At 43.4% G+C, this 23,301-nt stretch overlaps 1 protein-coding gene across 3 annotated transcripts in view; it reads right to left on the reverse strand.

Annotated features, from left to right (window-relative positions):
- macroh2a2 (macroH2A.2 histone) overlaps nucleotides 1-21,373 on the reverse strand; it is a 30,950-nt gene extending 9,577 nt beyond the window's left edge. Inside the window, exons 1-7 of one of the 3 annotated variants that reach the window (XM_084021672.1) lie at nucleotides 21,175-21,373; nucleotides 19,368-19,540; nucleotides 14,746-14,852; nucleotides 3,865-4,062; nucleotides 3,528-3,626; nucleotides 2,810-2,909; nucleotides 2,618-2,707 (exon numbers count right to left, since the gene is read on the reverse strand). In XM_084021672.1, the coding sequence (XP_083877798.1) occupies nucleotides 2,618-2,707; nucleotides 2,810-2,909; nucleotides 3,528-3,626; nucleotides 3,865-4,062; nucleotides 14,746-14,852; nucleotides 19,368-19,539 (766 nt within the window). In that variant the 5' untranslated portion in view covers nucleotide 19,540; nucleotides 21,175-21,373. Of the gene's footprint in view, nucleotides 1-2,617; nucleotides 2,708-2,809; nucleotides 2,910-3,527; nucleotides 3,627-3,864; nucleotides 4,063-14,745; nucleotides 14,853-19,367; nucleotides 19,546-21,159 lie in introns of all 3 variants that reach the window. The other 2 variants (XM_084021671.1, XM_084021670.1) reach the window with 2 other exon arrangements.
- Between the last annotated feature and the right edge of the window lie 1,928 nt (nucleotides 21,374-23,301).

Here is a 23,301-nt window from a genome sequence, read left to right on the forward strand (position 1 = left end):
CAAAATGATTTTTCACTTTTTGGGTGCTCCTAGCACCACGATGAATGATCATATTTATTTTAAAGAGGATTATTTGTTGTATTTGGGACCTTTGCTCTTGCCAAAATGAATTTGAAGGGTATGGTACCACTGGTGGGGGTTTTATGGGGGTCCAAAAACCCTCCCGGGCAGAGGTGACTCTTTTGGAACCCCATATTTGGACCCCCAAATGACCACGTGGGCACTTGATGATCCTAATGGGATTTATACCAGATAAAGATACATGTTTGTTCTTTCTTTTAATGAAATAAAACCTTTGACTATGAAGCTCCTTAATATGAATTTCATTCGTCAAAATGCACCAATGCACTTTTTTTTCCCAGAAGTCTGGAATGTAGATAAGTGAGAATTTAGTGATGATAAAGCATGAAAATACTGGAAATAACTTAGTATTATGCTCAGTGATGGCAAACAATTAAATATTTAGACTGCTGGCCATTCATTTCCTGAACATCACAAATTAACCCCTTATCCCCGATGAAAGAGACCCGCCTGTGACAAGCGACTTGCAGCACGAGCAAGTCTGCAGGCCACTGATGCAAACCATATTCTGACACCAATGGAGATGTTTCAATGGGCAAAAGAAAACATTAAGAACATTACATTCTTCTTTGTTAGTGCAGAAGATATTAAAAAACATGAGGAAACAGGACAACAATCGGATTCAGAACACTTGCAGTTAGATCAGCCACAAAACTACATTTTCCAGCCACGAAAATACATTGCCTGTATCTATGATGATGACTGGTTCATTGGAAACATTGTTGAACGTTCAGATGAACATGGGGACGTTTTTGTGAAATTCATCTATGGATAACTATTATCCAAGAAATTGTGGAAGCAGTAACATAATTTTGTCATGGTCCTTTTGGTCACGTTTGTATTGGCGAGCACTGCGTCCATAGATTAATTTGACAAAAACATCATGTTTATCTGAACGTTCAACAATGTTTCCAATGAACCAGTCATCATCATAGATACAGGCAATGTATTTTCCTGGCTGGTTTTGTGGCTGATCTGACTGCGAGTGTGTTGCCTCCGGGTGTTCTGTATCCAAGTGTTCTGAATCCGATTGTTGTCCTGCATCGACATCTGTGCATATTGTATCCTGTGATATTCTTTTCATCCGTATCTTATTTTTGGAAATTGGTATAAAGCAATGATGCGATCGTGTTCCACTGATCGTTTTGGCCGAGGCGTAACGTCTCTCCAATTTGTACATTTATTCGTGTTTTTTAATATTTTCTGCACTAACAAAGAAGAATGTAATGTTCTTAATGTTTTCTTTTGCCCATTGAAACATCTCCATTTTGCATCAGTGGCCTGCAGACTTGCTCATGCTGCAAGTCTCTTGTCACAGGCGGGTCTCTTTCATCGGGGATAAGGGGTTAATTTGTGATTTTCAGGAAATGAATGGCCAGCAGTCTTAATATTTAATTGTTTGCCATCGTTGAGCATAATACTAAGTTTTTTCCACTATTTTCATGCTTTATCATCACTAAATTCTCACTGATCTACATTCCAGACTTCTGGAAAAAAAAAAAGTCCAAAATGGTGCATTTTGACGAATAAAATTCATATCAAGGAGCTTCATAGTCAAAGGTTTTATTTCATTAAAAGAAAGAACAAATATGTATCTTTATCTGGTATAAATCCCATTAGGATCATCAAGTGCCCACGTGGTCATTTGGGGGTCCAAATATGGGGTTCCAAAAGAGTCACCTCTGCCCAGGAGGGTTTTTGGACACCCATAAAACCCCCACCAGTGGTACCATACCCTTCAAATTCATTTTGGCAAGAGCAAAGGTCCCAAATATAACAAATAATCCTGTTTAGAATAAATCTGATCATTCATCGTGGTGCTAGGAGCACCCAAAAAGTGAAAAATAATTTTGGCCGTCAAAAAAAGAATTGGATTTGGTGACCCACCTCTCACCCAAACAGTAAGCAATGTTGATTCTGCCTGTAGAATTGTGTAATACACATTATAATGAACTAACAGAGCAATTTTCAGCCTTCTATCACTATTAGAACAGAAGTTATGGGCCTCCAAAAATGCCAACAAATGAAATGTGAAATTCCAATGTGTCAAATAGGGGTGTGGCACTTGAAATTCAAATGGACGCCACGGGCAAACCGTTTGAGTTATTGAGATATTGACCTGAAACTTCAGATTCCCTCGTTTGGTAACATAAGGCATATTTTCACCGCTTTTCAGCAAAATCTGAGAGGTGTCATGTACATGATACCCCGATTTTGGCTGTTTTCACATGGAATGACCCGAATCAAATCGTAAAAATTGTCCTTGAATCGAATCGCCAACTTCCTAATCGTTAATCAAATCGAATCGAATCGCTGTGAAGCCAAAGATTCACACCCCTAATGTTGACTAAATGATTGTACATCGTATCATGACTTAAGTATCATGATAATAACATATCGTGAAGATATCATATTGTGACTTAGGGGCTGTTTACACAACGTTTTCAACATAATCAGCTATAGCATTTTTATGTTCTGTTCATTTACATGACCTACAGTAGCACCTCAAACAGTCTCCCATGCATGAACACTGTACCTGAGGACACTTCCAAAGGCCCCTGTGCTTTCCGCAGCTCCTTGACTCCATCCAGGAACTCTCGGCCTCCGGCTTTCTCCAGGGCGTTGCCTGAAATCAGCACAGCAGCAGGTGAACACGAGACTGGACGGGCAGAGGGAAGTGTGAAAATGTGTTAAGACCTAAATGAATAGATGAACATGTCCTCCTCACCCACTCCGTCTTTGAGGTCCATCTCTGCATTCGTCGGGTTAATTATCCCCTCCACTTTGATCGTTCCAATTTTGCTGATTTCACTCTCTGTTAGTGAAAGCTGTGGATTCACAGTCATCAACACAGTGTGAGAAAACAGCTGCTGGAGCTTTCTCACTCCGTCTATGTGGTGAATGTTGTACATTAGACTGATATGGTGGTTGGCCGACACAGTCGCCATTCTTATGATTACATATTTAATATGGTGTATCGATGTATCTCTGGATTTAGTTGTTGTTGATTGATGATTCAGATCCAAATCTTGACATTTGAATGCAAAGTATTTGAATTCTAGATGTGTTAGATATTCATAATGAATGCCCTGTATTTGCTTGAAACCCTGTTCTTGTGCTGCCCTGACCCTTTCAGTTAGCCTGTGAATCGCTGATGTTAATTACTAATGCTAATCGCTAGCATAGACATATCCCAGCCTTGCATGTAAACTCATATTCACAAATGTTTGTACGAGTTTAAACTGTATCTGCCACTATAACAGACCTTTACAGCACTGACGTTAAAACATCATCATAACCATAGCCAGCATGCTAGCATTAGCAGTTAACAATAGTGGCGAGTGCTATGGCAACGATACTGTGTGGTTTAGTTACTCTTTACCATGAATTACGTCTAATGGGTCATTTAATTTGCCATCAGCAGTTTCAGTTCACCTACATGTTACCTTTTGACCAAGGAAGAGGCTCTTTGCCGACAGGATGGTGAATCCGTCTCCAGGACCGTCTTCCACCGTGGAGTTCGGTACAGACTCGTTTTCTGTGCTCTTTGCCGGATGGAAAAAATACTTCAGTTATAATAGAGCATTTCACAGCACAGGCAGACAGTAAGTGAGTTGAGAATCAAGAGGTGTCAAGGATCAAAACATGGCGTCCAGTTTTTTTTCTCAAATTCTTGGGTTTGTTTAAATTCTTTGATCTGACATTTCAGGTTCTTGTGGAATATTCTATTAAATTAAATAAAGCTGTGGCCTTAATGGCCCCCGTCTCCATGGGTTGACTGACCTTTGGCTTGCGGCCTCGTTTGCCTTTAACCTTTTTGAAGGTTTTGATGGGTTTCTTGCTCTTTGAGCGTTCCTCCTTCTTCTCTGGGATGGACGCCTGGGTGTCTGTTTTCACTCGGCTTCCCCTCTTCTTGGACAGCAGTTCTGGGTGGATCCGAGGCAGAACCCCTCCATTTGATATGGTCACCCCCCGTAGAAGCTGATGGAGAAAACATTACCCAAACAAACATAAGCAGTGTCTCAATTCAGAGGCGCCATCTATAGAGTGATGGCATCACAGCAGCTGAGACAAGGCCGTCCTATTTCTAAGAGTTCTTCAAATGCTGCCCAGAAATGTTCTTTTGGAGGATCCAACTGGTGGACTATTATTTTTTTGGACCATTTGCCTTTATTAACGGAGAGGACAGTGACAGAGTGGAATAGGGCTCTTGGAATATAATTCAAATAGTAAAAAAATCTGTACTATTCGAATGCTGAAATTAGAATAACATTTTTTTTAGTAAACATGTTTCTAACGTTAGCAAATCTCGCCCTCCTGTTCTTGGCCTACCCGCTTAATCGGATGCTTTTGACACATGAAGTCTGATGAACAATAAAGTTTTCTGAATCACAATCTCACTATCAGAAATAGGAGATAACCGCCGGCAGCACTCGGTGAGATGAAACAAAGATATGGACGGATGACAAAGATGCATCCATGCTGCTTACTGCTAGCTAGATCGACCCGCGTCTCCATCAGCTGATTCATCTGGAACGAGACCGACAGCAGGATGTACGTGACAACGTGAAAGTAGAGCTGATGAGATGAGGAGGGGGCGTAGCCATGGCAACGGGGACACAGCGTTCCCAGGAGAACACAATGTGGTTGTTTCACTTTCTTAATTATTACTTATCTAGAAAGCTGTCAGCTGTTGGTAATTCAACATATTTATTGGTAATGTTTTTGGAACGCCCTCTAGTGGACAGGAAGTAAAACAACCACATTGCCGATAATGGCGTTGGCAACATATAAGCCTGTGTAGTGTATTTAATATTAATAATAGGCTGAATTTGAGCATTAAATATTAAAATATAATCAAAATATTGAAAAACAAATGTAATAATATTATAGAGGAACATTGACAGCTCTAGAGTGGAAGGGGTAGAGAGAGAGGGAATGATTTACAGCAAAGGTCCACAGGTCGGGACTCAAACTATGGACTGCTGCAGTAAGGACTCAGCATTAGTGTATGGAGCCACCTATACCAACGGAGCAGTGTCTGAGGTAACTTGTGTTTGATGTGCAAACAGATGTGACATGACTGATTGTTCCAGCTGAGGTTTAACAGTTGGCGTTTTTACACAGAGATCCCACCATAATCATGGAAAGAAGAGCCCTCCATATGCCACGATTGCAATCGTGCTAGTGATTAAACCGCTGTTCTCTGGTTTGTGTTTGTAGAGCTGTCGGACATCGGCGATATTGAATGGAGGTCCAACCTGCATATGACTAAACATCAAACACTTTGATCTATTGATCACACACTGTTCTACACTTTAAAAAATGTTGTGATTTTAGTATTTTGTGTATTTTATTCTTATTGTATTATTTGCCAAAATAAACACTTTTTCTGAAGAGACATGTCTGCTATGCTTGAAATAAGCGCTGCTGGGGAAACATCAGACGTATACAGTGACGTAATGACGTGGCTCTCTGGGCTCTCTAGCCGGTGGAAACGCAAACAGGTTCTCGGACGGTTCGCAAGTTGAACCAACTGCGAACCAGCACGGGCACTGGCCCGTTTCTTGAACTAGGTTTGCGTTGGTGGAAAAGTGGGTATCAGAGGCAGAAGGATTCTGCCACCCCATTCTGTCTGTACCTTTTATAATAACGGTGCGGGAAAAAAAAGTAGTGATACTCCCACATCGATTAGGCAGTAGAAGGGGATACGGTATTAGGGTGCCATTATATTAGCTGACACTAGGGATGAAACAGTTCTCAATATGATATTGAACCGTGCGGTACGCCATGCATTGTTCAATACGCACTTGTGAATTGAGGTATTCCGGTTTTGCAATAACATTTCATGTTTCCATGCTTTGTATTTCTCTGTGAATTGGTTCTGTTGGAGCTTAAGAGGAGCACTTGAACACCCTGCCGAGTAAATATCACAGTGCGGACGTTTATCGCAAAAGATTTGCAGCCCTTGTCTGTAGTTAGAGATGCGGCTTCCGTCACCGAATCAAAACACTCGATCCACGCTACGCTGCCATCGCGCACATTTTTCAGCACTAATGTAATTCCATCCATCCGTTGTCTACCACTTATCCTGTATTCAGGGTCTGGGGGGGCTGGAGCCGATCCCAGCTGTCATTGGGTGAAGGCAGAGTTCATCTGGACAGGTAACCAGTCTATCACAGGGCTGACATGTAGAGACAGACAGGTAACCAGTCTATCACAGGGCCGACATGTAGAGACAGACAGGTAACCAGTCTATCACAGGGCTGACATGTAGAGACAGACAGGTAACCAGTCTATCACAGGGCTGACATGTAGAGACAGACAGGTAACCAGTCTATCACAGGGCTGACATGTAGAGACAGACAGGTAACCTGTCTATCACAGGGCTGACATGTAGAGACAGACAGGTAACCAGTCTATCACAGGGCCGATGTGTAGAGACAGACAGGTAACCAGTCTATCACAGGGCCGATGTGTAGAGACAGACAGGTAACCAGTCTATCACAGGGCGACATGTAGAGACAGACAGGTAACCAGTCTATCACAGGGCTGACATGTAGAGACAGACAGGTAACCAGTCTATCACAGGGCTGACATGTAGAGACAGACAGGTCCATCCTGCATGTCTTTGGACTGTGGGAGGAAACCGGAGAGAACCCACGCTTACATGCACACTCCATACAGAAGGAACCTGAACCCGACCCAGGAATTGAACCCAGGACCCTCTGGCTGTGAGGTGACAGTGCTACCCACTACACCACCGTGTAGCCCCTAACGTAATTCCTGACGTCTATAAAACAACAGAAAGGCATTGACGTGGAACTGGCTAAAACACATAGTCTAATACTGACCCGGATAGTTGGAGCTCTAACAGTTATCTCACTGTGACGGTCCGCTGTATGTCGGAGATGAAGAGCAGTACTCCAAACCGTCCCCTGTATGAACGTCATGTAAGCACTCACTTGGAAGAGAAACGGACCAACGCAGTCACTGAGTGGAAGGTGGAGAGGCCAAACATAACATTTATTTTTATTTTTTTTACATATTTATTTATTGTATTAAACAATACCCTTGAATTTGTCTGAATGTAAAAAAAAATGATTTTCTCATAATCAAAATAAATAAATCATTTTTCTCCTTGCGCACAAAATGTGTACCGAAACAGAACCGAATCCGTGACCCAAGAACCGAGGTATGTATTGAACTGTGGACACACACACACACCAGGAAAAAAAAAAAACCTCAGGACTATTTTTAATGGATGTTTTTAATTTTTAAAGTAGGCCAACTCATGGAGGTCAAGGGTTATGGCTTTGAAAGCAACATTAAAATGTCTTGTGTGGAGAGTTTACAGGGTTTTTCCTGGCTCAAATTGAGGCAGAGGTGGTACCATCCTGACCATAGATCCAGTCGGCAACCTGGGAACGCCCCCGGGAATGCCCAATTCACGTGATACCCGAGGGGGAAAACTAACCCTAAACAGACGAGACGTGTGGGATGGTGTATTGGTGCAGTTGGATTAAGTCAGGTGGCACAGCAAGCAGTCTGCAATTCTGCAATTATTATATTTGCATTCAACATTTTTGTTCAACCAGAGTGTATTCAAGATCACAAGGAGAGAGTGACTTATTAAGGTGCTGGTTGATGGAAATGATCAGGGTCCAGAAAAATATGGCTGGAAAATGATGAGCATCACATTAATAGCTACAGATACTGTAAAACACTACAACGACATATGAGTGCATATATTGTCTTATTTTATCAAGTAAAATATAAGTTATAGGTTTACTCAACAGCAGTTAACTCAAAGTTCCACATCTTATCAAAAACAATCCTCCCCCCCGGGGAGGGGGGGCAAACGGGCTTTGGCCGGTTGTACATACGTCATCACGTCCTAATACTACACACACATGGCGTGATGTTGTTTTTAAGGAGCGCCGTCTCTGCTTATATTTCTCGACAACACTCGACCTGCATCAGCGCATGTGCGCACGAGCGGATCTGTGCGAGCAGGCAGCGCGAGCGCAGCGGGTTTTGGACGGAGACACACAGCGGCATTTTTATTATGTAAAAATAAATAATAATGTAATGTAATAAAATAAATATTATGGACCCTATGGACCGGTTCCGCTCACACCACGAGTCTGAAGAGTGCAACAGCTTATCAAAATACAGTGTCAACTCTGTGTTTTCAAAGTAGAAAGCGACATCGTGGTGGTTTAACGAGGCGGAACGGTTGATACAGCGCCCCCATAAGGGCGCAATGCAGCAACTGCAGTTAAAATGACATCCATAGCTGGGGGCAGAGCGATATGGCGGCACAAAATTAAGAAAAAAGCTGGGGGCGGCACGAAATTAGCTGGAGGCGGCCGCCTCGCAATTTTGAACGCAGGAAAAACCCTGGTTTATGCCACTTGAACAAAGTTAATGACCAGATTGGGTCATTATTTCTGGTGAAGCCCTGATTTAAATAAGAATGTACACTCAGAACTATCTCCAAATTCCCAAACCTTTATTGTTTATTATTTTACTTAAGTTATGTATCTTGTGTGATGGTCAAGGTTTTTGTTGCTCCTCTGTTTTCCCCCTCCCCTTTTGCTTTCTGTTTCAGGTCGGGGCAGGAGGCGTGGCTTGTTTCCCAGACTGAGATCAGACACACCTGGCTAGCATCTCAAGCAATCACCACACCTCCATTTAAACCCTGTCATGACTTCACCATGTTGCCAGATGATTACGTTCCCGTCCTGCGTGAGCTCTACCAGTTTTTTGTCACCTGCTCACTCATCGCGACAGCCTGCCTGCCTCCTGCCTCTGCCCTCCGGTTTTTTGGAGTAGGGTGTTGTGTGTTTTTTGTGCTAAGAGGAATAAAAACTTTGAACTTGCTCTCATCAACGGTCTCCTGCATTTTCTGGTCCAAATCCCGGCCCATAACATCTTGTGTGTTAAAGTGTTATTTCATTTTAGTTAATTTATATTTATTTACTCACTTGGTTACATCATTAGTAAGTAGTAGTTAATTTATTGCCAAGTCTGTCCGTTTATATTTCTTCTGAACAGAAACAAATACCAATGTATCGAGGGCTTACATTCAGATTGTGAGATGACTCAATAATATCTAACAATTGGTTCCTAACGGATTAATAAGATAGGCGGAGATAGGCGCCGCAAGGCGTCCAGTGCGGTAACGCAAACAATCCCGGAGAAGCTGGCGGGAGCCCCGGGGAGAGTTCTCTTTTCTTTGTGAAGGGCAGGGCGCCCTGGAATGGGTTCGCCCCGAGAGAGGGGCCCGCGCCCTGGAAAGCGTCGCGGTTCCGGCGGCGTCCGGTGAGCTCTCGCTGGCCCTTGAAAATCCGGGGGAGAAGGTGTAAATCTCGCGCCAGGCCGTACCCATATCCGCAGCAGGTCTCTGTTAGATCAAGGCCGGTAAGGGAAGTCGGCAAATCAGATCCGTAACTTCGGGATAAGGATTGGCTCTAAGTGCTGGGTCTTCAAAAATACAGCTGTAAAATTCGGTAGTCGCACACGTGCTACTAATTGCATTTCACAATTCGCACTGGACTATCTTGAGTAGCATTTGCGACGAGGTGCTCGCACTGTCGAGCACTGGTGTTACCTCAATGTAGGTTTGCTTATTCATGTTGTCTGTTCAGTCTAGTCTGGTTGATGGGTGCTAGGCTATGCTAACATTGTAGCTGCTCCATCAACACTCCAAATAAGGTCATCTAGCCATAAATACAGCAGAGAACTTGTTGTTTGGACCACAGACAGTCTCTGGTTTCTCCACATAGTCTGGTCTGGTCTCTGGACTCATGTGAGCTACTATCGTAGACCTCTGGGGGACCACAGACCCAGGAGATTTATTTCCTCCATTTATCATTCAACAACGACAGGAGGACAATCTCAATGCTTGAGTTTAAATATTGTAATACATCATTCCTATCGCTCACATCCGGCACAAATTGCATGGACTTTGTATGCTATAGCGCCACATGAAACATTTTCTTTGTGTTTGGTGTGAACATAACTTTGAGCAATTTTCTCCATAGTTTGATCGTCTTATCGCTACCCTGTAGTAGTTGTACTGTACTGTGGTTCTTTAAATGTAAATTGTGGTTCTGTTTCTAGGATTCACCCAAAACCAGTTGTGAGTTGTCTTCCATCCAATCTACTGACTCGCCTCCATGGGAAGAGGACAACGGTGTTTGTAGGTGTATGTATTGAGTCATTGTCTGAGTGAGGGGAGTCTACCTGCAGTGAAACAGGTGAGCTCACAGGCTGATAGACCTACGATAATACGTGTGTGTGTGGGAGACTCGACAGATAAGACTGCACTCGACTGGCTCACCTCCTACCTCACCAACAGACAACAGTTCGTCTCCTTCTCCGGCCACACATCCACCCTCTCCCCGGTCACGCAGGGGGTCCCCCAAGGCTCAGTCCTCGGCCCCCTCCTCTTCATCTGCTACCTCTTCCCCCTTGGTCACATCATCCGCAACCTCAACCTGGACTATCACTGCTACGCCGACGACACCCAGATCTATATCAGCACCAAATCCACCCAGAACCCTCCCCTCACCCACATCGAAACCTGCATCTCCACAATAAAAACATGGCTGACTCACAACTTCCTCAAACTCAACAGTGATAAAACAGAGCTCCTCCTCATAGGCACCAAATCCACCCTCAGCAAAACCGGACCCATCTCACTCACCATCGACACCTCGACCATCACTCCCTCCCCCCTGGCACGCAACCTTGGCGTTATCCTGGACCCCACCCTCTCCTTCGATCACCATGTCAGCTCCGTCATCAAGACCTCCTACTTCCACCTCCGCCGCATCGCCAAAATCCGACACTGCCTCTCTCCCCCTGCTGCCGAATCCCTCATCCACGCCTTCATCTCCTCCCGCCTCGACTACTGTAACTCCCTCCTCACCGGCATCACTTCCCACTCCCTCCATAGACTTCAAATGGTCCAGAACTCTGCTGCCCGCCTCCGCACCCACACCCGGTCCCGTGAACACATCACTCCCGTCCTCCACTCTCTCCACTGGCTCCCCATCAAACAGCGCATCAACTTCAAGATCCTCCTCCTCACCTTCAAAGCCCTCCACCACCTGGCCCCCCCCTACCTGTCTGACCTCCTCATTCCCCACCGCCCCACCCGTGCCCTCCGATCCTCCTCCACTCTCTCCCTGACAACACCCACATCCAGACTCAAATCCTTCGGCGACCGAGCCTTCTCCCGTACTGCACCCCGACTCTGGAACTCTCTCCCCCCATTTACATTTACATTTAGGTCATTTAGCAGACGCTTTTGTCCAAAGCGACTTACAATAAGTACATTTGTCAAAAGAAGGAAACAAAGAAACCACGACGTATCATTGCCGATGCAGTAAGAGCTAAAAATAGAACAAGTGTTAGGTCCTCATCTGAGTAACGTAGTACGTTAAGAGCGACAGTGCTATGATCAGAGTGCTATAGGTAAGGTTTTTTTTTTTGGGGGGGGGGGGGGGGGGGGGGCGGGTGTTAGTGGGTCATGCTATGTAGAGTCGAGGTGAAGTCTGAACAGGTGAGTCTTCAGCCTTTTTCGGAAGATGGCAAATGACTCTGCTGCCCTTACATTGGTCGGGAGTTCGTTCCACCACTGAGGCGCCAGAACAGAGAAGAGTCTTGACTTTGCTGAGCGACATTTGTTTGATTTCAGCGATGGTGGTACCAGCCGGCCAGCTGAGTTAGAGGAGCGAAGTGCTCGCTTCGGGGCATGAGGTTTGACCAGTGTTTGAAGGTAGATGGGTGCCATTCCATTGATGGCCCTGAAGGCCAGTGCCATCGTCTTGAATTGGATGCGTGCTGCAACAGGGAGCCAGTGGAGGTCACGGAGGAGGGGGGTCACATGGGAGAATTTGGGTAGATTGAAGATAAGGCGTGCTGGTAATGGTTTAATCGCAGAGGCCGGGAGTCCGGCCAGGAGAGAGTTGCAGTAGTCAAGGCGGGAGATGACCAGTGCTTGGACCAAGAGCTGCGTTGCATCCTTTGTGAGGAAGGTCCGAATCCTGCGGATATTGTAGAGGGCAAATCTGCAGGATCGGGCCACAGCAGTGATGTTGGGGGTGCAGGATAGTTGATCATCGAGGATTACACCCAGGTTCCTCGCAGTTGAGGAAGGAAATACTGTGATGCCCTCAACAGTGACCGACAGGTCCATGCGAGGGCAGTCTTTCCCTGGGATGAAGAGGAGTTCGGTTTTATTCAGGTTAAGCTTGAGGTGATGTGCAGTTGTCCAGACAGAGATGTCAGCCAGACAGTCAGAGATGCGAGTTGCAATGTGAGCGTCAGAGGACGGGGGAAAAGAGAGGAACAGCTGGGTGTCATCAGTGTAGCAATGGTAGGAGAATCCATGCGATGTGATAACAGAACCTAGTGATCTGGTGTATAGTGAGAACAGAAGTGGTCCTAATACTGAGCCTTGAGGGACACCCGTGTCCAGAGAGCAGGGTTTGGACATAGTGATGTCCATGTGACCTGAATAGGGCTGTTCGATTTTGGCCAAAAATAAAATCCCGATTTTCTTCTCTCAAAATCCGATTTTCGATTACGATTACGATTATTTTGTGAAATGACAAAAGGCAAAGAAATTATTTCAAATATGCTGTTTTTTATTGAACATTTTGCAAATAATTTCCCTATTGGCATTTGAGTGCAAACCTTGCTCTTATTAAACAAAAAATCCCTCAAGGGATTAATATAAAGAACAATTAATGAACTTTTGTCATCTGGCTTTGCTCCATGTTATCTTCTTGTAGACCTCTTGTAAACAAAAAAAACAAAAAAACAATCCCTTTGGGATTAAGAGAAAAACCTCACTTTCACATGTATCTTAAGGTGTGTCCATTAAACAAAAATGAATGAATAAAGTGCAGAACTTTAACTTTTTGAAAAATCGATTTTACCATTTTCAGTTTTTAACATCGTCCTAACTACATAATCGCGATTACGATTTAAAATCGATTAATCGAACAGGCCTAGACCTGAAAGGTGCGGTTTGTCAGGTATGATGTAAACCAGGTGAGAGCAGAGTCGGTTATGCCAAGTTCAGCCAGAGTGGAGAGGAGAATTTGGTGGTTGACTGTGTCGAATGCAGCAGATAGGTCAAGGAGAATGAGAACGGAGGAGTTGGATGATGTTTTGGCGTCTCGCAGGGACTCGGTCACCGTGAGGAGGGCCGTCTCAGTGGAGTGGGCAGTCCTGAATCCTGATTGGTTAGGGTCTAGGAGGTTCTTCCGCAAGAGATAGGATGACAGTTGGTTGTAGGCAGCACGTTCCAAGGTTTTAGAGAGGAATGAAAGAAGAGATACAGGTCTGTAGCTTTGGATGTCAGTAGCATCAAGGGTGGGTTTTTTCAGGAGAGGCTTCACGATAGCGGTCTTAAAATCCGCTGGAATGACACCTGAGGTGAGGGAGGAGTTGATCAGGGTGGTGAGGAATGGCAAGATGTCGTGTGAGATGTCCTGGAGAAGAGAGGAGGGAATCGGGTCAAGGGAGCAGGTGGTGGCACGGTTAGATGTAACAAGTGCGTGAACGTCTTCAGAGGTGAGGGGGCTAAAGCTGGTAAGACCATCCGAGTTGAGAGTTGGGGGAGATGTCTTCTGGGAGGGAATAGGCGTGAATGAGGAGCTGATGTCATTTACTTTCTTGGTAAAGTAAGTTGCAAAGTCATCGGCAGTAAGGGAGGAGGGAGGGAGAGGGGTAGGAGGGGTGAGGAGGGAAGAGAACATGGAGAAGAGTTTCCTGGGGTTGGAGGCAGAAGAGTTGATCTTTGCCAGGTAGAAGGCAGATTTAGCTAACCCCATCTGTCCGCGACTCACCCTCACTCCTCACATTCAAGTCCCGGTTAAAAACATACCTCTTCTCCCAAGCCTACAACCTCCCCTACCCATAGCCGGTCTCTCCATCACCTCACTCATTAATGTCTCACTGTGTACTGTCTCTCCCTCGTCTCCCCCTGTATGTCTCTACACTGTTTCTTTTGTGTCCTTGTAAGCGTCTTTGGGTTATTGAAAAGCGCTATATAAATTAAATGAATTATTATTATTATTATTATCATGTTCATTTTAGAAACTAAATATGACGCATGCTTATATCAGCTACGCTCTCAGAATAAATGGAAGAATCCCAAACCTCAGTATCCCAAACCTTGTATTGCCTTGGTTGGCTACACTTTTTTAAAAAATCAGCAGAATTATAAAGTTAATTGAACTACTAATACATATTTAAACAAAATAACAGAGAACCTGTCAGATCTAAAACTTCAATAACATTCAGTAAAAATGGTTCTTTGTAGACTTACAGAAATTGTATAGAGCCTATTTAGACCGATGGTTCTTTGGCAGAGGATGCAGCCTTAGCGTTCTATAGAGAACCTTGCTGTTTTATGCAGAACACTAATGAACCCTTCTACTCCGCTGTAACACTGGTCTGTGGTTTGAAAGTAAAATAAAATAGAAACATGGAGGTAAGCAACGACAGCAACAACACATTGTGACTGAGTGTGAGAGGCTGGCTTCCTGAGTACATGATGATGTCATCTTCAGCAGCTTGATCACCACTGACTCCCTGAAAAGTAAAAGGTGTGCACCCAAACATGAGGAGGCCGGTTACCTGGTTGAGCTCCTCGTCATTGGCCACAGCCAGCTTGATGTGCCTGGGAGTTATTCTGCCTTTCTTGTTGTCCCGTGCTGCGTTTCCTGCCAACTCCAAGATCTCAGCTTCGAGAGAAAACACAGAGTGGAAAGCCGTCAAACAAACATTGTGTGTTCTGGTATTTAAACTTGTTTACTTTCCACTCCCAGCACATCAAGAAAATATAACAGTGTAGACAAAACCCGGCATAAATGTGGACATAGACACACGGTGGAGCGAAGAAACAGAAATAAACTGCTGTTTTCCCTTTTCAGATCCTCTTTGTGTTGCTGATTTAAGGCCCAGGAAACGTAAGGTGCTTTCACACTTGGTCCCTTTCAGCCTTTTAATTAAACTCCGAGCGATTAGTCCTAGTTTTTTTGTTCATATGTGAACACACCAAGAGACCTCAGACCCTCTGAAATGAGCCGTACTCAGACCGCCTCAGGAGGTGGTCTGAATATGGTTCACTTCAAGTCCATGTTCCACTTCTCTTAAACTATTCACAGGTTCACTTTGGCCTCCAATATGGTAGCTTGCCGTCAGAGACGTACCGTCTGATCAGCCGTGTTCATAATGGGCAGATAGAAATATGCATAAGCATTAACGCTTTCTAGTCACCAATCCACAATTTGAACAAGAAATGGGTGAACTCATCAGGAGCTGCTGGTGGGGAGCTCAGTCCTAATTGAATAAAAATATTGGAGCTAACAACGTTTAAAGAGGTTGCATTGAGTTACATGATGATGCATTCAGGCTCTATTCAGTAACAAACAGTATTGGGTGAAAATGTTATTATGCTTTGTTCAAATGTAATGTTGTACAAGAATAAATAAATCCAGTTGTTTAAAGGAGATGTTTTCACATGAATAAATGAATATAGATATTTTAGAGAGAAAGCTCAGAGTTCTGGAAGCAACACTGAACTTGTCATCAACCAGCAGAGTGATGAAGGGAGGAGCTATAGTGAAGAGAAACAGGACTGAGGCCCAATCAGAGCTGAGGTGGACCAGAAACACAACTGAGTCCCTTTAAAGGACCAGTCTCGTTCTGACTCAGCAGAGGTTCCTCCTGTCCTCAACACATCTGATGTGTGCATCAGCGTCTGCAGTGTTTACCTTTGTAGAGCTCAGCCTCCCTGTTTTTACCTCCTTTCACTGCCATTCACTACATGTCTGCATGAAAGTCATTGTTATATATGCAAATAGGCATAGTGTTTGGTGTCATGAATGGCTGAGGTGTGCGGCACTAAATGTTCTCTCACAAAGAATTGTGGGTCGGCGGCGTAATCTCCTTTCCTTTCGTATAGGAAGGTCCGTTGCATCCTATGCTAAAGGAGCTCTGAAAGAATGATTGGAGCTCCTTTCCTTTGCATTTAGAGAATTAAACAGATCTTATCATGGCGGCCACTTGTTAACTTCTGGGTCGCTTCTTCAGTTAGGAACCTTCCTAAGTGAAGAAGACTATTCCACCACAGCCAGGCTGGAATTATGTTTATAAATGTATGTGGTTAGTGATAATAATTTAATGTATTTGTATATATTTATTTCAATCATGTTACAGATGTTTTAAAAAAACAAATGAAATGAAATGTAAATACAGCAAACGGTCAAATAACAAATTATTGTTTATGAACAACATTCATAATCAACATGAACAAATATTACATCTCCAAAAAGGAGTGAAATAAAAGTTATCCCTCCAAACAATTAATAACTTAATTTATCATATAAACTCTTGTGACTGGAAGCCTAGATTCCTTTTTTTATGCCAGTTCCAACCTTGAAAGTTAAATCATATTCGTGAGCTGACTGTCCATATTTAAGATTAGCTGAATGGTTAAATTCACATTAATACAGTGTTGGTCTGTTGGTTTACAGAGTTGATTTAACAGCAGCAGGAAGAAGGAGCTGCTGGACCTGAAGCCATCAGTGAACCAGCTGCTTATAAAACCAACAACATGTGGAGAAGTGGACAACACGCTTTTCGTAGTCCATTATTGTAGTTTCTCCAGCGGAGACGCACGTCAATCACCGATAATCAGCTGTCAATCATCATCAGCGTTATAATGATGTAGCTTAGTGAAAGTCCGGTCGGATTCTCTAAACACCGCGGTTTTCTTTTCCTAAATCCTTTTGAGTTCTCCTTCCAACTTTCCTTAACCCAGAGACGTTTTCCCCAGAGGTCAAGGAATAGGCATTGGGACCAAATCTTTTAAACTATTTTACCGCAGCCTAGCTTGTATGATGCTCAACATGGTTTCAATTCAACGTAGAGAAGAAAAAACTGGTCAGAGGGCAACTTCCCAACATGTCCCAGTATGTATATGGGGAAGACGTACTGGGAGAAGTTGAAAATCATTAATTTATGGCAACTCTTGAGTCGTGCCACTTACTTATTACAAGATGCCTCTTGTTGTTCAACCCATAGACTGTACATAAGAAGCACATAACATGTACATAACATGGTGACGTTACTCGTTGGTTTGTGGACTGTGGTTTTGAAGTCTTGGGCTGCAGTTGAATAGTCAAAAAATAAGGTCCTAACTCCTGTTCCTAACTCCTATTCCTAACTCCTATTCCTTGACCTCTGGGAAAAACGTCACAGGGTTAAGGAAAGGCGATAGGAGAACTCAAAAGGATTTAGGAAAAGTCGACCGCGGTGCTCAGAGAATCCGACCGGACTTTCACTAAGCTACGTCATTATAACGCTGCTGATGATTGACAGCTGATGATCGACACCTGCGATTGATGCGTCTCTGCTGGAGAAACTACAATAATGGACTACAAAAAGCATGTTGTCCACTTCTCCCCATGTTGTTGGTTTTATAAGCAGTTCGTTCACTGACCGGCTTCAGTTCAGCAGCTCCTCCTTCCTGTTTGAACGTTTGCTGTATTTACATTTCATTTGTGGTTTTAGTTTCGTTTCTGTCAAATTTTAAACATGATTCAAATAAATAAAAATAGAATTAATATAATTATAATTAAATTATTATCACTGTCCACACACATTTATCAACACAATTCCAATTACTATATGTCTGCATGTCATTGTTAAATATGCAAATGCACATATTGTTTGTTTTCAAAGGAGCTCTGAAAGGATGCATTGGAGCTCCTTTCCTTTGCATTTAGAGAATCCGAACGGCTCTTATCATGGCGGCCACTTGTTTCCTTCCGGGTCACTTCTTCAGTTAGGAACCTTCCTAAGCAAAATAGACTATTCGACTGCACCCGTAAGTTCAGCATTTTGGCTGTCGCCATCTTGGATTTTTACAACCAGTGAAGGAAGTGACCATATTTGGACTGTGGAGGAGCGACGGGTGGATCGGATGAACACAAGCAGCAGAGCAGCACATTTCGTGACCATGCTACCAATGTAATCAGTTACTAAAATGACTTTAACACTTAGCTGTAGAGTTGACCTTGAATTATGAAGCTAACTTTGTTAGCAGCTTCACACCAGAATCCAGATGGATCCAGATCCAGTAAGGGTGCCATCAGATCCACCCCTCGCTTCCTTAACTGGTTGCAAAAATTCCAAGATGGCGACGGCCAAAATGCTGAACTCAAGGGGTGCAGTCGAATAGTCAAAAAATAAGGTCCTAACTCCTATTCCTAACTCCTATTCCTTGACCTCTGGGGAAAACGTCACGGGGTTAAGGAAAGGCGATAGGAGAACTCAAAAGGATTTAGGAATAGTCGACCGTGGTGCTCAGAGAATCCGACCAGACTTTCACTAAGCTACGTCATTATAACGCGGCCGCTATTGATTGACAGCTGATGATCGGCACCGGCGATTGACGTGCGTCTGCACTGGAGAAACTACAATAATGGACTACAAAAAGCGCATCGTCCACTTCTCCACATGTTGGTTTTATAAACAGCTGGTTCACTGACCGGCTTCAGGTCCAGCAGCTCCTCCTTCCTGTTTGACCGGTTGCTTTATTTACGTTTCATTTGTGGTTTTAGTTTCGTTTTTGTCATTTGTAAAATGATTGAAATAAATAAAAGTATCATTAAATTATTATCACTGTCCACACATTTATCATCACTATTCCAATTACTATATGTCTGCATGAAAGTCATTGTTAAATATGTAAATGCACATATCGTTTGTTTTCATGAACGTCCGAGGTGTGCAGCACTTTAAATGTTGCTCTCGCAAAGAATTGTGGGTCGGCGTAATCTCCTTTCCTATCGCATAGGAAGGTCCGTTGCATCCTATGCTAAAGGAGCTCTGAAAGGAAGCATTGGAGCTCCTTTCCTTTGCATTTAGAGAATTCGAACAGCTCTTATCATGGCGGCCACTTGTTTACTTCCGGGTCACTTCTTCAGTTAGGAACCTTCCTAAGCAAAAAAGACTATTCGACTGCACCCATCGCTTCAAATCCGTAGTACACAAACCAATGGTGACGTTACCATGACAATGTACACTTCTAATATACATTATCTGGGTTGAACAAAAGAATAGTTGCGTATAAGATATAATTTCCACATACATCAGCACAGTGAACATGTGCAGTTATGTTTACAGCTAAAACATGCTACATGCCTGTTACAGCTGGTATGTATGGAGCTCGAGTCATGTGATCACCCTACCTGCCAGGTACTCGATCACTGCTGCCATGTAGACTGGTGCCCCCATGCCAATGCGGTATTTGTGCGTTCCGGTACGCAGGTACCTCATCATCCTTCCCACGGGGAAGATGACGCCTGCCCTGGCTGAACGGGACAGTTTGGTGGCCTTCTTCTTTCCTCCTCTGGCTGACATGCTGCTCTGGAAGCAGAGTGAATAACACACATCACACACGCTACATAAACATACCACGTGAAAGGTTCATTCTCTTGATTGTGAAAAGATCAGTCCACATAGACAGATGTGTCCAGGTTTTGGCACCATGATACAATGGCAGTAAATAGAATGTTGTTTGTATTAGTCACAGCATTGAAAATTACATCTTAAAAAATGATCAGGAAGATCTTTTTCCAGAAACAGTGTCCCAATAATCTCTGGATAGTCATTTCATTGGGACCATTTCCTGAAAACGGTACACACACTTTCGATTTATATTCTAGGCTTTTCAATTTGAAGAAACCTAAAGAATTTAAATGTTATCAATTTCAAAACCGAGACAATTAAATTAAATTCTAAGTCTTCCAATTTCAAGACCACAACAATTAAAATTAAATACAATTTTGTAACCTAAACAACTAAAATAAATTCTAGATTTTCGATGACAAATAAAACTAAAATGACAGTCACAGCCACTTTTTTATTATTAAAGTGAACTGACCCTTTAATAATAGTGAATGAAACAGGGGTGCTTGTACATTATTGGAGATGAAAGTTCTAATATTTTGGAAAATGAACTATTTTCCATAAACTCCTTTGCTTGGACAATTAACTGAAAATTGGATAATAATTACATTGCGATGACTGAGGTTTATAAATAATGTATGAGGGTTGAATTGAATATGACCACTGGGACACTTGTGCTTTTTTTCACTGTAGTTTTTCAACCTTTATTTAACATGAAATTCAGTGTCAATAATCCCTAAATGTAACACATGATGAAGCCCGGGGTGAGAATCTGTCACACGGAAATTAATAAGGAAAAACAAGATACGTCACGTCTACTATCTGTATCCCGGGGCCATAATGAAGGCCGCCCCCCCCCCCCCCCCCCCCCCCCCCCGCCCCCACCAACCATGTTGACCGAGGACGTTACGGAGGAAAGGTTACGATTTACCCCGAGGTTTCCATGTAAACAACCTCCAGTGTGACAGGCGGAGGCCTACAACTCGCATATTATTCACATGTAGGCACTAATGAACACAGGAGCTCCCCGCTGGCGTTAAAGGTGGAGGGATACGGTGTATACGTGCGGGGTTCGGCGCACCAGCCGTGTGGAAAAAGACGGGGATGTGACCGGGGCCATGTCAGCTAGCATGGACGGGACTGTACCGAGCGGTGCGGCGAAGCAGAGCGAAACCCCTTCGACGTAGTTGCGCACACGTTATAATGTTGACTCTCTTTTTCATATTCAAACGCTAGAAAAGCACGACACGGCGACGCTAGCTTAAAACGGAGATGTGTATTTATATAGGAGCGCTAATTCATCCGGGGGAAAGGCCACACAGCTCAGGGTTAACGTTAGCTAGGTCATTTTCGTTTGGCCAAACAACATTATTCGGTTGACATTGCGCGAGGCACTAAAACCAAGACCACAACGGTCCGTTTGTTTGAAGAAGCCCCCGCCCGCCCCCTTCTTCTCATGGAGCTAGCCTCCAGTCCTCTGTATGTGCACATCAGACATGGAAGTAACGCGTCCCCGGCAGTCCGGATGTGCGCCCGACCACGGAAAATACACACAACCAAAAAGAAAGCTACCTTCGAAGTTTCTACCTGTTTAGTCCCGTTTGGCGCGACTCAGAAATGCTCCTGCACGGACGCCCGACGGATCCCCCCGGTGAAAGACGGCGGCGCGCTTTGTTTTGGTTCGGTTTATTTGCTGTCCTTGTGTGTAATCCAGCTCCCCAACCTTAGTAGAAAAAAGCCCCACGGAGCGAAGCAGGAACAGCGTAGTCTGGTTGGAGGCTGGCTCTGTGCTACTGATGCTGCAAAGGGGGAAAAAATCAGTAGAGGGAAAATCCAGTGAAAACGCCCCCTAACATGGCTTCAAGAGGGAAAGGGGACGCGATGTGCTTAGATGTGGAGGTAGCATTGTATCTGAGGGCAAACACATGATGACAATCTCCACTACATCCTCTCATAAGGCTAAGAGAGTAGGCTGTTTATTTCACCTGATGTCCCCCCCTCCCAGACAACGTCTTAGTGGTATATTGGAGGCTGTAAATATGAATGAAAGCTGCATCATTCCAGGTGTAACAGGTAGTGAAACACCTCCCCTCGTTGAACATGCAGACTGTTATGTGCCTCAGACAGATAATCCATCCTGGCAGCATGTTTGATGCAGAGAGATATCCCAAGCGGCTGTTTAAGCAGCCAATCAGACTCCATCTTTGATACACTCAAAGCCAATAGATCCATAAAGGCCGATGACAGCCTCATCCACTTACTGTCAGCACTCAAATAAATAGGTTAGTGTGCACATGGAAAACATTCACAGGGTTACAAATGATTCAGCTGAGGTGAGGGGGAGGGATGGGCTGCAGGGATGGGCTGCAGATGGCGCCAAAAAATAAATACAACTCAACTTTCTAGAACTTAAGTGTACTGCTGCTAGACCTAGTAGCATGAAATACAAGGGAGGACAAAACCCACCTGTCTACTGTAGATGTGTGGGTTGAAAACAGAATATAATAGTGTCAGCCACCTATAGTGAGATCAACCACCTTAACCTGACCCTCCACAGTCCTGGACTAGGAAGCAGGGTTTGAGGTTAGCGAGGTGACTTCAGGTTCAACTCTGGGTTTTCAGTCCTACGATGGTGGTTCACGTCTTACCAGGTAGATCACCATGGTAACTGATGCTGCACACCTGACACCTGCTCTGGAGCAGGTTATGTTCAAGATAAGAGATCAGCACCAACTCCTGACCAATCAGGGCTCGATGTGATTGTTAGATAATATTACATTCATAATAAGCAGGTAAAGTCATAATCTGACTAAAATCATCTCAGTTTAAACTGACAAATGCAGAAAGGACAGCCGGTCTTGAATCACTGACTGGGAATGTGTAAATGAATAGACTTATAATATCACTGACAATCTAGAGCTCCGTAGAAATGAATATAATTAGCTACATGTGTGTATAATATTACATTATGTGCTGTTTATATGTATTCTTATGGGGTGTATAATCATATTTAAGCCTTATTCTTTCTGCCTGGCGATCTCATTCAGTTTTTATTCTCTCCTCATATATTCATATCATATATTCTCTGCTCATATATTCATATCATATATTCTCTTATGAGTCCTGCAGACTGTCTGCATCTCTCCGTCTTATACTAATGGCTACTTTTATGTTGCTATGGTGATTATAAGACATGACGGAAACTCTCTTAACACTTTCCATTGTTTTAATATTCATGATATTTGTATTTGCTCCAAGTACGTTTCACAACGCCTGAAAGAATGAGACTAAAATCATCCTACATGGAATAATTTCCTATTGGGATGAATACATTCTATATTATAATAGAATAAGAATAAGACTTCTAGACCACTAAGATCTTCTGAGACCAATCTGTTAGTGATTCCCAGAGTAAACAACAATCACGGGAGAGCATCATTTAGTCACTATGCAACAAATAGCTGGAATAAACTTCCTGAAGATGTAAGACTTGCCCCAACTCTGACCACTTTTAAAACTAGACTGAAAACTTTTATGTTCACCATAGCTTTCTGCTAAATCTTTTAATGTCTGCACTGTTTTTAATTATTGCAAATATGTTTTTATTCTCTTTTCTTTCTGTAATGCATTTTTACATTTTTTATTATTTTCTTTTAATTCTTCTATTTTTTTTCTTCTCACTTTGTTTTATGATGTGAAGCACTTTGAGTCTGC

This window comes from Eutrigla gurnardus (assembly GCF_963514095.1).
Source record: "Eutrigla gurnardus genome assembly, chromosome: 11".
NCBI classification, from domain to species: domain Eukaryota; kingdom Metazoa; phylum Chordata; class Actinopteri; order Perciformes; family Triglidae; genus Eutrigla; species Eutrigla gurnardus.